Source organism: Vombatus ursinus, unplaced genomic scaffold (assembly GCF_900497805.2).
Source record: "Vombatus ursinus unplaced genomic scaffold, bare-nosed wombat genome assembly UNPS02010822.1, whole genome shotgun sequence".
Taxonomy (NCBI): domain Eukaryota; kingdom Metazoa; phylum Chordata; class Mammalia; order Diprotodontia; family Vombatidae; genus Vombatus; species Vombatus ursinus.
The window spans coordinates 5,287,378-5,301,609 of record NW_020950600.1 but is presented as its reverse complement, the minus strand read 5'-3'; the positions used below and the strand labels follow the sequence as shown (position 1 = coordinate 5,301,609).

Genomic DNA, 14,232 nt, shown 5'->3' with positions numbered 1-14,232 from the left:
TCCTCTCCTCTCCTCTCCTCTCCTCTCCTCTCCTCTCCTCTCCTCTCCTCTCTCCCCCAACTTCCTAGTCCTTATAACACACTATACCTGGAATTATATTGTCCAACGGTGGCTCCCTCTATCGTGGTTGCTTCGGACAACGGGAAAACCGTGTTCAACTTTGGAGACATTGCAGTCGGTAAGATCTGACGCTGGCACTCTTGCTTCCTTATGACCTTCCTTATGACTCCCCTTTCCCTCTCCCCACCCTCCCCAATCTGTGCCCCCCAACACATCATTTGCACTGACAAATTTATAGTCTCTCTTCCTGTTGAACTTTGCTAACCACTCCCAATGGCAGACAGTGGGTGCTTAGTAAATTTTGGTTGACTTGATTTGGCCCACAGGTTCCATACTCCCCAGACCTCAGGTAGCGACCACGGTGTTTAATTTTTGTTTGTTGTTTGTTTGTTTTAGGGCACCGGGAGATCAAAAAGATCACGATAGAGAATGTCTGCCCAGAATACCTAGATGTATCCTTCCAGAGGACTTCTGCTTGAGTATTCCCAACATGGTCCAGCAGCTGAACTGCCTTGTTTTTCTGTTTAAGAAAGGGATTTTATATCAGGCTTTTTGGGGAGTAGGTTCAAGCCCTTCCTCTGCTACTTAACTACCCATGTGAGTAGGGAAGTCCCCCAGGTTCTCCACATCTGTTTTCTCCTCTGTTAAGCAAGGAGATTGGAGGAACTGACCTCTGAGATCGCTTCCTGTCCTAAATCTAGGCTCCTATGATCTACCTTTCCTCTGCTGTGACATTTTTTTTTTCTTCTTCTAAAGCATTAAGCCACAAGAAGCCTGTGGACCTGTGAGGAATTTGGAAGTGTCCACTATTTGCTCTTTTTTCATCCTTGGGCTAAGGCCTCTAAGGTGATAGCAATAAAGTGCTGGACCTAGAGTCAAGAAGACCCTAGTTCAAATCCAGCCTCAGACACTTATTAGCTGTGGCTGTCTCTTATCCTCTGTCTGCCTCAATTTCCTCAACTGTAAAATGAGGATAATAATAGTACCTACCTCTCAGGGTTGTTGTGAAGATCAAATGAGATAGTATTTATTAAAGTGCTTAGTAGAGTAACTGGCACATAGTAGGCCCTTTATAAATGCTTATCCCCCTTTCAGTTTCCTCATCTGTAAAATTCAAAGATAACACCTACCTCTCAGAGATGTTGTGAGGAACGCAAAATAATATTTGTAAAAGTGCTTAGCACGGAGACTGACATATAGTAGGTGCTATATAAATGTCTATTCCCTCCCCCCCCTGCCCTTAGTTTCTTCATCTGAAAAAATGGGCAATGATAGCACTTACCTCCCAGGGTTGTTGTGGACATCAAATGAAATAACATGTAAAGCACTTCATGAACCTTAAAGCTCTATACGAATGCAGACTGCTATCCTCACCCTCATCATTATCATTATTACTATTATTATTGTTATTATTGTTATTATTATTATTATTATTACTATGTCTCCTTGACTAGTCTCTCCCCAGTTGAAGTTTTCTATTCTGAATCTCTATGGCCCCTTTATACTGCTATCTCCTTGTTGTGGTCTTCAATCTAAAGAAAGCAAAAACATTGCTGTATCATTCTCTCCCCGAGAGAGTAACACGGTAAGCTCTTACGGTCAAGGGACAGATCCACAAGTCTGTATTCAGTTGAAGTCTTGGCACTCACATCTCATTCGGAAGTAAAAAGAAAGATCAGGCAATAAGACAGCTAGCCCTTTGGTGGGGAAGAGAACACAACCCCATTTTGCTGGAAGATTGCAGTCTGGTCCTTTTTCGGGGAGAAAATAATAAATGCTTAATGAATTCATACTGTGACCTTTTGATTGGTTTACCAAACTGAAAAGAAGCCCATGCTCCTGTTACCAGGGGAGGCATATGGACCAGTCCAGCAAGGAAAGGAAGGTTTTGTCAAAATCCCAGAATCTAGAGGAAATCCATGGACCTACAACACATAGACCATGGCTTTCCTCTCATATCATATCCATTGCTCAGGTTGGGTTTTCATGGGAAAAATCTCTTCTTGTAGCACTGGCCCCAGGTCATTTCTGCTAAGCTTCTGCATCTAGAGATGGGGACCTGGGGCAGGGGCTGATGTGATAACCCTAGCCAGAACGGTAGCATAGCGCCCTGGGGACTTCATTGCTCTACATGGCCTCTCCTCCCCCTCTTTCCTCCCCTAAGGAATATTCTGTGGATTAATTAGCATTGATGGCTCATCACTGAATTACTGTCATCCCTCTGGATGATGTCTTCCCATTGAATGTAGCCAGGGCATTCTGACTCGATGGACCAGATTCTTATTACACTGTCAAATGAGAGAGTTGGGCTGAATGAGCTCAGTGGGTGCCCCCAGCACTGACATCATATTATTTGATGACTGAAAAGAATTTGAGACAAGCCATTGTCTTTTAAACTTTCTTTATATTTATTTTCATTTCAAACTTAAGATTCCAAAATTTACCACTGGAAACAATCTTAGCTCTTATCTAAGTCGATGCCTTCCTTTTGCTCTGCGCATATCTTCTCTGCCTACTAATATCCCTCTCCCTTTTTTTTAGTTCTTAGAAACTCTGGATATCATGACAAAGAGAGGGACGCTCACCCTGACCATGGTGGGCAAAGGGGTGGCATCCACAATTACCTGCTCCATTGAAGGAGATGTCCTGAATATGGGATATGTTATTGTTGGAGAAAGTGCCACATCAACTTTTAAAGTAAGTTAGCTCTCCCTCCATTACTTTGAATTCCCTCTGAATTGTAAGCCTCTTTAGGGCCAGCCATAGTCCAATTAGTCTACGTAAGTCTTCAGAAGATGCCAGCCAACAAATACAAACATTTATTGATCCTATCCTCAGGACTTGGACCCATTCCAGTGCTCAGATTATAGGGACTACTACATCCAAAAACAAAAAACCCCAAGAGTGGTCTTCAGTATTCCCAAAAATTTATGCTCTCAACCCGGGGTTCTTAATGGTTTCTTGGCGGGGGGGGAGTCATGGACCCCTTGGACAGTCTGGTGAAACTTACAGATCCCGCACAGAATAATCTTTTCAAATGCATAAGACACATAGAATTTCAAAGGAAGCCAACTGTATTGAAATATAGTGATCTATACATACATACATATATATATATATATATATTTTTTTTTTTAAAAGAAGGTCATGGACCTCATATGAGCTGACCAGCAGTTGCCCAATCACTGTTCTAGAGCAAAAACACAGAAAGCTATATAAGATGACCAGAGAGTAGCCAAGATGGTAATATATGGGGGCAGCTAGGTGGCACAGTGGATAGAGCACTGGTCCTGGAGTCAGGAGGACCTGAGTTCAAATCTAGCCTCAGACACATAACACTCACTAGCTGTGTGACTCTGGGCAAGTCACTTAACCCCAAATGCCTCATATAAAAAAAAAAGATGGTAATATAAAAATTTTTTAAAAACCAGTGCTGGAGTGTTGGGTTTCATTCTGTAAAACATTCATTAGAGAGAGGAGCTTAGAGGAAGGAGATAGACCCAGCCTCTGCTATCTGGGATCTTTCATTGGTGCCTGGAAGTGCCAACCTTTTCTTCTCTACCTTCCTGTCCTTCAAGACCCAGCTGTCTCACCTCCACCAGGAAGCCTTCTCTGATAAACAAATGAAAAATCATTTATTAAGCTTTCTTTTGAGTTGCTATTTGCTAATACATACAATACAAATAGAAAAAGAAAAAAAAACAGACTTCTTACTCCCAAGGAGCTTCCACTCTAATTGGAGGAGACAACACATATAGGAGAGTTGATCTTCAGGACAAGCGGCATGACAAGGCATAGAAGGCCTAAAGGTTCAGAACCAGGGTGACTGGCTGGGCCAGAGGTCCTTAAGGTACATAGCCAGGTCAGGTCACAGTCTTTGTGGGTCTGGAGGAGGTCATGGCAGAGTGGATGCTAAGGGCTGGTAGTCTTCTATCTCACCAGAAGGGGGAGGTAGCTGGTCACTCCCAGCTCATCCAAGTAGTCGGTTGCACCACATTACTTTTCCTATGGTGGGGAATGGGGAGGGAAAGGAAACCCCAGAATAATCTCTTCCTCCTCTACAGCATTTATTTTAGTACCCTTTAATTTTGGTACTTGTACAAAAGAAGCAATTCAATTCAACAAACAATTCAAGTCACTGAGGATTTGAATATACAAACACAAAAAGGAAAGTCCCTGCCCTCAAGAGGGAAAGACAGAGTACGAGCACACATGTGCACACACACACACACACACACACACACACCCATCCATCTACATACATACATGCATATGTATATAACTCAAGGTAATTTAAGACCCAGGAAGCCTTTCCTTAGAGGATGGTTCTTGAACTGAACCTCAAAGGAAGCTAAAGATTCTCATAGGCAGAGGAGAGGAGAGGGCAAGATGGAGGGAAGCTTGCATGAAAGCACAGACACAGGAGATGGAATTCCAAATTCAGGAATCAGCAAGTCAGCCAGTTTGGTCGTAATATAGGAGTATTGAACATGAACAGGAGTAAGAGAAGACTAGAAAAGAAAATAAAGGGTGGGGGGTAGAGCCAGGTTGTTCAGGGCCTTCAATGCTAAACTGGTTTACATTGCATCTGAGAGGCAATAGGGAGCCATTGAAGATTTTTGAGAATAGGAATGACGTGATCAGACATTTGTCTTAAGTAGATTATTTTGGCAACTGTATGGGGCAGCTAGGTGGCCCAGTAGATAGAGTTCCAGACCTGGAGCCAGGAAGATTCATCTTCCTGAGTTCAATCAAATCTGGCTGTGTGACCCTGGGCAAATCACTTAACCCTGTCTGCCTCAGTTTTCTCATCTTTAAAATGAGCTGGAGAAGGAAATGGCAAACCACCCCAATGTCTTTGCCAAGAAAACTCCAAATGGGGTCATGCAAAGTCAGAAACAACTGAAAAATGACTGAACAACAGCATAGGGAAGAAATGTCAAGGGATTTGACTACAAACAGAAATTAGGAGGCTATTTCAATAGTCCAGGCAAGGACTTAGGATGGTGGCCATGTCAGTGGAGAGAAGGGAAGGGGTTTGAGACTTATTGTGGAAAGAGTATCAACAGAACATGGCAACAGGCAACTAGGTGTGTGAAGAAAGGGAGAGGCAAGTCTGACTCTGCTGTTGTAAACTTAGTGCCTACAACAGGAAAAGAGAAGCCTAGAGAAGGGTTAAGTGTATGGAAAATGAGAAATTCCACTGTGGGTGGGTTGGGTTTACAATGCCAGCATTTTTAATGCTAAATCTCATTGAAGATTCAGGACTGGAGTTTAGGATAGATGGATAAATAGATAGGGAGGGAAGGTGGGAGAAGGGAGAGAGAGAGAAAGACAGAGACAGACAGACGGAGACAGAGAGAGGCAGACAGACACAGAGAGAGAGGAGACAGAGACAGACAGACAGGAGAGGAGAGAAAGGAGAGACAGAAAGAGACAGAGAGAGACAAGAGAGACAGGGAGGAGAGAGGTAGAGAGAAGAGAGAGAGACAGAGAGACAGCGCTATGTAGATATAGAGATAGATATAGATAGATAAATGGATGATAGAGATAGGTGGATGAATGGGTAGATGGATAGATAGAGATAGATGATAGAGAGAGATGGATAGAAAGGTTAGAGAGATAGATAGATACATACATACATAAAGTTTGGGAGTTATCTACATAGAAATAATAAGAGCAGATGAAATCACCAAGGAAGGAGGAGATACAGTAGCTGTGTAAATTTTGAACTGTTTCGTGCACATAAATGTGTCCACTCTACTAGCTTGTAAGCACCTCAAAGATAGGTATGCTATGCACACATTTGGTGCTCACTAAGTGTTTAAACGAATGATGCTGGCAGTGGTCCTCTCAGGGAGAGCTCTAGCCCAGTGTTTTAGGCTGCAGTATTTTCTTCTCTAGCACAAACATGACCTTGCAGCATGGAATTGGCCCAGCTAGATTTTCCATCTGTAGATATCTGGTTGCTTTGATGGAAGGGAAGAATCCAGATGGTGGGAGAAGCAATAAGACGGAAATATTTTTAGATAATAGTCTATCCAAGAATGCATGGTATCAGATATGACTGGCACAGCAGCTTTACTCTGCTAAAAAAAAAAATAAAACCCTCAAAATGTTTTAATCATTCACAAATGTCACCTAGACATCCTCCCAGCCTCCTGCTTCTCCATGGGACCAGTCAGAAAAAGAGGGATTCTCCTGCTTGTTCCTTCTGCCCTGACAGTCATTTAGAGATGATGGATGACTTCCCTGGGGGCTTCTGCCCTGCTGTGTGACCCAGGCACATGGAGGAATTGAGTCTAATTTCTGCTTTCTTAAAGCTTCATAACAACTCGACACTCCCAATCAAATATTCCATCTTTCTGGATAGCCTCTCCCTGATGAGAAATAAGGAACAGCTGCAGATGCCGGGTTTTGTCAATAACTCAGAAAGAAGGACCAATATCATTGGTAAATATTGACTTGGGCAATACCTGCAGGAGCACCCCTCCCCCACCCCATCTCTTTAAGAGTCAGTTGCTTCCAGAAAAGGAAAGTTTGCACCAATTTGGAAATCCTGCCTAGGAAGGCAGTGAGGGGAGGGATGGCGGTAGAAATGAATCCTAGATCAGAGAGAGTTAGTAAATCTGGGTCCTAATCCAGGACCTGACACTAACTGGACATACAATCTTGGGCAAATCCATTCCCCTTTAGGCAACTGTTTCTTCTTTGGAAAAAGGAAGGTTTGGACTATCTGATCTCTAGGGCTCCCTCCATCTCTGCTCTGAGGCAGCCTAGCCTAGTCTTATCTAGTGGAAAGAGCCCTGGGGTTAGTTAGCTATCTACCCCTTGCTACTTGCAAGACCCTGGGTGAATTGTGCAACCTCTCTAGGACTCAGTTGCTCCCTCTGAAAAAAGAAAAGCAGTTGACCTAGATGCCCTCTAAAGACGCATCTGTCTCTAAAGCTGCAATCCTGTAAGATGTAAAGTTTAAAGCTGGCAGGAATTGCTTCCCCCTACTATAATTTTATTGTAATGAAAGATGAATCAATCCGTTGGATTCCCGAGAACAAAAATGGGCTCTCCAATCATTTTCTTCCATGGAACTGGAAATGGGTAGCAAAGGGACCTAGCCACTGAGCCATCATGGTTGATAAACTCTGAGCAGAAATCACAAGATGCAAGTTTCAGGGGGAAAAAAAACAATAATGATATCGGGGTAGAGTAGGGAAAAGAAAGGAAGATGGCGTTCCCTCTGAGTGGGTTTCTGTGCAGCGCTCTGATGTCATTCCCCCCTCCCTGTCCCTGTCGCTGTCCCCGCAGGCACCCAGAACTACAATGGCCAGAGTGTGTTCAGCGTCTCCCCAGTAGATGGAGTTATTGAACCAGGGAAGACGCAGGACTTCACCTTGACCTTCAGTCCGGACCATGAGAGCCTGTACTTTTCTGACAGGATGCAAGTGGTGCTGTTTAATAAGGTACAATGCCTAAGCAGCCTCAGCGGCAGCTCCGCTATTTCCCAAATGACTTCCCCAGTGGTGCAGCAAAGGCTGGTGTCCCCCACTGGCAGGGCTGAGCCAGAATACCCAGGGAGGGAAGGGGAAAGATAGCGAGCCAAACATTTGACCCTTGATCTTCTTGGCTTTAAAGGAAAAGCCAGATATGGGAGACCAGACTCAATTAGCCAGGGCACCAGGGCCTGCTTCAGGTTGAGCGTCTGAGGCTTAGTCATTTTTTTTTTATTGGTGAGGCAATTGGGGTTAAGTGACTTGCCCAGAGTCACACAGCTAGTGTTATGTATCTAAGGTCAGATTTGAACTCAGGTTCTCCTGACTTCAGGGCCAGTGCTCTATCCACTGCGCCACCTAGTTGCCTCTTGAGGCTCAGTCTTGACTGATAGAATCACAGGCATCAATGCCTGGTGCACGGGCAGCTAAGAGTGGAAATCCTGGGTCAAAGAAAGCAGCGTCTGTGGGCGCCCTCCTCACTCAGATGAATTGTAAAGCAGGTTCCTTCACAGGGTCATTGTCCTTGCTCACTGGTCAGTGACTCACCTGGTCACTTGGTCAATGGGTCGGTCAGATTATGTGGTTAATTGCAACTAATTAGTGCCATGGACAGAGCACTTTAGCTGGGGTCTAGAAGACCTGAGTTCAAATCCTATTTCAGGTGCTTTCAAGCTATGTCGCTATAGGCAAGTCATTCTCTCAGCCTCAGTTTCCTCAGCTGCAAAGTGGGGCTTATATACATACATATATATATACATACACACAGCACCTACTTTGCAGGGTTGCCATGAGGACCAAATGAGATTCCACATTAATGTGGTTTGCAAACTTCTAAGTGTTAGAGAAGAGCTGGCATCAGTGTGGACCTTTGGGAGCACACCCTTGGACTATTTGTTTGCCAAAGGGTCCCATCCACCAAGAGCAAGGACCCAAGCAAACACTACAGCCCCTGGGACTGGGGCTCTGGAAAGGCATGATGGGAGGGCCCCAACACCCTTGTTTGGCCATCAGTGGGACTCTGGTCTCCCTCCTCCTCTTCACCTCCCCCCAACAGGGAACCAACTTCACCTGGATTTTGGAACCCTGCCCACTCCCCATCACCCACCACCCACCCCCCAGAAACCACGGGGCAGCAGCGCCATCTTCTGGGCCCTTATGAACACTGCAGGAAATGAGCTGAACCTCTTTCCTTAGGCCTTCATCGCCTGCTAGCAGCACCCTGAATTCAGTCCTGCCTTTTGCCTTTTCTGTATTCGAGTTATTTCTTTGACTCCCCTCCTCTCCCCTCTCTTCGCATCTCTTAGATTCACCAATCTTGGATCTAACCTTGCATCCACCTTTGCTCCATCACCCTCTGGTGCATCTGAGTGCTGGTTCTTTGCACTGCCCCCCACCCCCCAGGCCAGGCTCTCTTTGGGGGGACAGATAGTGGCCAGATTGCTTTTCCACAGGCTCCATTGGGAGAATGTGAGGTCCATGAATATATGCTCCCCAACGTGGGCCAGGCCCAGGCCTCTCCCAGGGGAGCAGCCCTGCCCGCCAGGTGCTGCCCATGTGGGCTATGATGGCTTTTCGGTGACACCCATTACCCCTTTGAGTGGAGAGAGGGGGACAGTTAAGAAAGATGGGGGCACACCAGTGACAGGGCCACGGCTCTTCTGTCTTGTCTCAGAGGGTGTCCCATCAGATCCTCTTGAAAGGGGCTGCAAGGGAGCACATGATGTTTGTGGAAGGAGGCGACCCTCTGGACGTGACTGTGGAGTCCCTGGCTGTAATCTCTTCTGTGAGAGAGGAGGAGCGAAGAGAAGGTGAGCGCCTGTGCAGCTGTTGGTGGCAACTGAGCCCCTGTCTGATCCCTGGCAGGTCCTGAACCTTCAGGCACAGTGGATGGGCAAGCCAGGCCCAGGCCCGGGGAAAGCTGGCCACCTTTGGAGCCTGGCCCTCCCAGGGGTCTGGGAACCCAGGGAGGATGCCCCTTTGAACTCCGCCCTTCCCCTCCTCCCTATCCTGCTCCCACTTCTGCCCAGCCTGCCCCAGGCCCTTGGGCTCAGGGTCAAATTTTGCCAGAGCCCATCCCCCACTCTGCCAGTAGCAGGAAATAATATGATCTGGTAAACACTTCTAAACCACCAAGGCGGCCTCAGGTTTCCTTCTCTCTGGCTCCCTGCCCCCTGCCAAATGTTGGAAGGTTTCCCAGCCCCTTTCTCAGACTTCTGATTTAGGGAAAAGAAAGGCTGGGGGCAGGGATAGGGGACAGAATCTTGCTTAATTGACACTGCTACACTCATCATCCTTCCTCACTGCCCAAGCCCACCTCCCCAATAGGTAGGGGGTGAGGAAGCCCTCCACACCCCTGGTCTAAGGAGAGACCAGATGATCAGGCCATTCCACCCCCATCTAGATGCAGAAGAGATGAAGGCAATTATCCTGACCCTAGAGTATATCCAGATGGACTCTGCATCCACCCCCGCCACCCGAGAACTACAAATAGGATGTATCCGAACCTCCCAGCCCACTCTGAAAAAGGTAACGTGCCCACCCCAGAGCGCCCTGGCGGCCCACAGTCCCCTGGCTCCCACGGTCACCTTGCCCCACCAGACCTTTCCAGAAAGATCAAGATTTCAAGAAGAGAGTAAATTTTGGGGTGTCCTGGACTACACCCCCTCCCCAAGGAGAGTCTGGTGACCCCTACAGACTCCTTCTCATGTCGTGCTGCCTAACATTCATAATTGAAGGAAACACTCATTTTAGGTGGGTGAAGATACAGATGCCCCCTTTTCTCTATCTGGGTTCACCAGACCCTAGCCAAGAACCCCTGTTCTACAGATTTTCCCCCAAAATACCCACAGGCTTTGGACAAAGGACACACACACACACACACACACACACACACACACACACACATGCACACCCGAGAGGGCTCAGCTGTGATGCTAGGCACTTGGCCTGGTCCCTCATCCACTAAGAAGATGATTGGCCATGCCACCAGTCCCAGAGCAGTATTTGTGTCCTCAGGCCCGGGCCTCATCACCCCATTCTCCCTCCATTCAGCTCAGGTGCAGCCTCTCTGTGAGAACTTCCTGGATAACTCTCCCCCATGTCAGTGCTCCCCCATGTCAGTGCTCCCCCATGTCAGTGCTCCCTCGCCCATGTCAGTGCTCCCTCGCCCATGTCAGTGCTCCCTCGCTCATGTCGGTGCTCCCTCCTCATGAGAGTGCTCCCCCACACCAGTGTTCCCTTGCCCATGTCAGTGTTCCCTCCCCCTCCTACTTTCCTGGAGCCCTTATTTTGGGCCCTCACTCCCTGTTATGTACTCTATAGACCTGTGCTCCTGCTGTCTCACTCTGGTAAAGCAGAAGCCTTCAGAGGACAGTGACTGTTGTGGGTTTTGACCTTATATGCCCAGAACCTGGGCCTAGCATGATATGGGTGCTTAGTAATTATGGACTGAATAGAACTGGTTGCACCCATGGAAACCCCTGAACATAAAAGCCTGGAAAGAGGAAGGGGCTGTGGAGAACAGATGGAGGGACTATTGGGCCCAAGTGAGGAAAAATGCATCTGCCCTCCAAGGAAGAAAATGTCCAAGCCCAGGGTATGAACCCTCATCCTAGCACCACAGGATGGGGGGGAATGCAGCCTTGAGGAGTCACAGTTCTCCGCTGGGGACAAGGGCCAACCCTGAGGGATAAGAATCTACACCTGGGGACTAGTGAAGAGAAGAGGGAGGGGGAGGGGAGGGGAGAGAGGAGAGGAAGTAAGAATGGAGAAGGAGGGGCAGCTAAGTGGTGCAGAGGATAGCGCACTGGCCCTGGAGTCAGGAGGACCTGAGTTCAAATCTGGTCTCAGACACATAACACTCACTAGCTGTGTGACCCTGGGCAAGTCACTTAACCCCAATTGCCTTAAAAAAATGGAGAAGGAAAAGAGGGGAGGAGAGGTGGAGAGAACGGAAGACAAAGGCCATCCCTAGGGACCAGAGTTTTCGTTGCCTCCATAGAGCATCGACTTCAGCCTGGACAACATTCACTTCCTTCAGCACAAAGGCTTCACGGTAGAGCCCTCCAAAGGGACTGTGGACCGAGGCCAGACCAAGACCATCAGCGTGTCCTGGGTGCCCACGGCTGATTTTGACGTATGTGGCTGCAGTCATTGTCTGACCTGCTGCCAGGGCTGGGCTGCTTTCATTCCTAAGCATGTTGTACCCAGAAGGGGTTTCTATATTTATCTGTGAGCCAGTCAGGGCAGCTCCTCTCCTTTCCTTCCCTTCCCCCTTCCCCTTCTCTTTTCTTCTCTCCTTCCTTTCCCTCCATTCCCCACTCCTCCTCTCCCCTCCTCTCTTCCCTTTTCTTTTCTCCCCTGTCCTCCTTCCCTTTTCCCCTCCCTTCCCTTTTTTTCCTCTTCTCCCATCTTCCTCCTCCTTCCCCTCCTGTCCTCGTTCCATTCTCTCTACCTCTCCTTCCCTCTTTTCCTTCTCCATTCTCACCTGTCTTTTCTCCTCTCTTCTCCTCCCCTCCTCCTCTCATCTTCTCTTCACCTCCCCTATTTCCCTCCCTTTTCCTTCTCTTTTCCTTCCTCTTCACTCCTCCCCTCTTCTCTTCTCTTCTCTTCTCCTCTCCTCCTCTATTCACTTCCCTTCTTTCTCCTTTCCTCCCCCCTCCCTTTCTTCTACCCTCCTATTTCTCCCTGCCAGCTTCTAGAGCCAGATCTGAAGCAGCCTTTGCCCCATTTAAACTCAGTTCAGAATATGTAGCTCCCCTTTCAGACACAAAAGACCCAAGTAACTGGTCCAGAAAGTCAGCTGAATTGGGTGGTCATTGTACAGGGAGCTGATGCCAGTGGCTCTCAGCCTGCACTCTGATCTTAAAGACAGTGTTAATGGAGCATTTGGTCTATGTCCAGAGTGCCCTACGCTGACACCTAGGCTCAGGCAGTAGAATAATTCACTATATTGCATAAGGCCAAGAAAAAGAATCCTATAAACCACATAGTACAGGCTGAACCAACTGAAAGGGAAATACCCAAGGAAGTACGATGGTGTGAGAAAACTGGTGTCCAAGGGCCAAGTCCTAGCTCTGCTGTTTACCTCCTATGTGACCTGTTAGACTCTGGGCCTCAGTTTCCTAATCTGTAAAATGAGAGGGTTGGAATCAGTGACCTTCAAGGTCCCTTTTGGCTCTAGAACTAGGACCTAATTATAATAATAATAATGATAATAACAACAACAAACAATTCACATTCCTATACTACTTTAAGGTTCAGCTACCCTACGGGGTTGATCAACCATGTGAGTATTTAAAATCCCCATTTTTCAGATAAGGAAACTGAGGCTCAGGTTAAGTTAACTGAGGCTTAAGGCTAATAAAGTGTCCAAATTAGCATGTAAGTCCTAACAACTTTAAAGTAGCTATGAACTACATTATAGGTCTAGGGGGGAGGGTGGGGCAGGATCAGTATTGGCATCAGACTTGCCTTCCTAATTCTGCTTGTTAAGCTGCTAGTACCTGAGCACACTCCAACTGATGGCAGGGGAGGCATCCCCTCTGCCAATCCACAAGGACCTAATTAAAGATCCAGGGTTATTTGTCCTGCTTTGGGAATGCTCTCATACCCCAAACTGAAACCCGCAGGGCAAATAGAAGCCAGATCTTGATTCCAACAGGCCAGAACCCAAGTTCCTTTGGAGAAGAGGATTGGGGAAGGGCAGGAAGGGGGGAGGGGACGCAGGTTTAAAAAAAACAACAGCAACCTAACATTTGGCTCTGCTTATGCGTAGGGTTGACGATGGTTTTTTCCATAGCACTCCCCGTGCTCCGCTCTACCATCACCCCTGATCTAAATTTTTATTGAAAGAACGCTCTATGGTCTCTCCAGCCCAAGCTGCTGCATCCCCCGGAGCCAAAGCCTAAACTTAGTTCTTATTGCTTTTGTTGTAGCCGGATCAGCCCCTGGTGGTCACCACCTTCCTGATACTCCGGGGAGATGTGAAGGAGATCTACAGACTCGTCTTCATCGCCCACGTGGTATCAGGGTGGATTCTGGGCGATTCACTCAGATAGGAATGGAGGTGCAGATGCCCTGATAATTCCCCCCCTGCTAAGGTCATTGGCATCCAACGGGGGATGAGGACCCTCCAAGCACCCAGAGGAACACTGGACCTAAATAGTCACCACTGAAGTTCCTCCTACAATTAGTTCTTGTGACGAATGTAGCCTTCCATGCCAACAAAAGAACATCGTCCCTAGATCAGGAGCTGTGGGCCAGAAAAAGCAACTCAGTCTTTCCCCGCCATTACTCTCCCTCAGGGGCCTTTGCTATGGAGATCAGCGCCTCCGTTAAAAAAATAAAATGACCACAAATCCTCTGATGACTTGACATGTCCTTCTGTATTGGAGCTTTCGCCAGCATTGAGGGGAGGGAGCGCCCAGGCCCCAAGACTTGGCTGTTGAGGGCATCCAGCTTTCTGACAGGGTTTCTGGAAGTTTGGTCCACCATGCCTGGAATTTTCTCCCTCCCCATCTCTGCCTCCTTAATTTTAGTGCATTCTCTCAGAGACGCAATTTGTCCGGTAGATATCTTGCTCACGCGGGTATTTTCTATGTTTGCTGTTGTTCAGTTGTGTCTGACTCCTCGTGGCCCCATTTGGGGTTTTCTCCACAGAGATACTGTAGTGGTTTGCCAT

The 14,232-nt window shown here is 47.4% G+C and overlaps 1 protein-coding gene across 2 annotated transcripts in view; it reads left to right on the top strand.

Moving 5' to 3' along the window:
- The window catches only part of CFAP74 (cilia and flagella associated protein 74), a 120,778-nt gene extending 106,864 nt beyond the window's left edge, over positions 1 to 13,914 (top strand). Inside the window, exons 31-40 of one of the 2 annotated variants that reach the window (XM_027855478.1) lie at positions 69 to 178; positions 457 to 512; positions 1,526 to 1,645; positions 2,602 to 2,757; positions 6,384 to 6,513; positions 7,366 to 7,520; positions 9,223 to 9,358; positions 9,952 to 10,076; positions 11,551 to 11,685; positions 13,487 to 13,914. In XM_027855478.1, the coding sequence (XP_027711279.1) occupies positions 69 to 178; positions 457 to 512; positions 1,526 to 1,645; positions 2,602 to 2,757; positions 6,384 to 6,513; positions 7,366 to 7,520; positions 9,223 to 9,358; positions 9,952 to 10,076; positions 11,551 to 11,685; positions 13,487 to 13,609 (1,246 nt within the window). In that variant the 3' untranslated portion in view covers positions 13,610 to 13,914. The remainder of the gene's footprint in view (positions 1 to 68; positions 179 to 456; positions 513 to 1,525; positions 1,646 to 2,601; positions 2,758 to 6,383; positions 6,514 to 7,365; positions 7,521 to 9,222; positions 9,359 to 9,951; positions 10,077 to 11,550; positions 11,686 to 13,486) is intronic. The other variant, XM_027855479.1, reaches the window with a different exon arrangement.
- Positions 13,915 to 14,232: the final 318 nt, after the last annotated feature.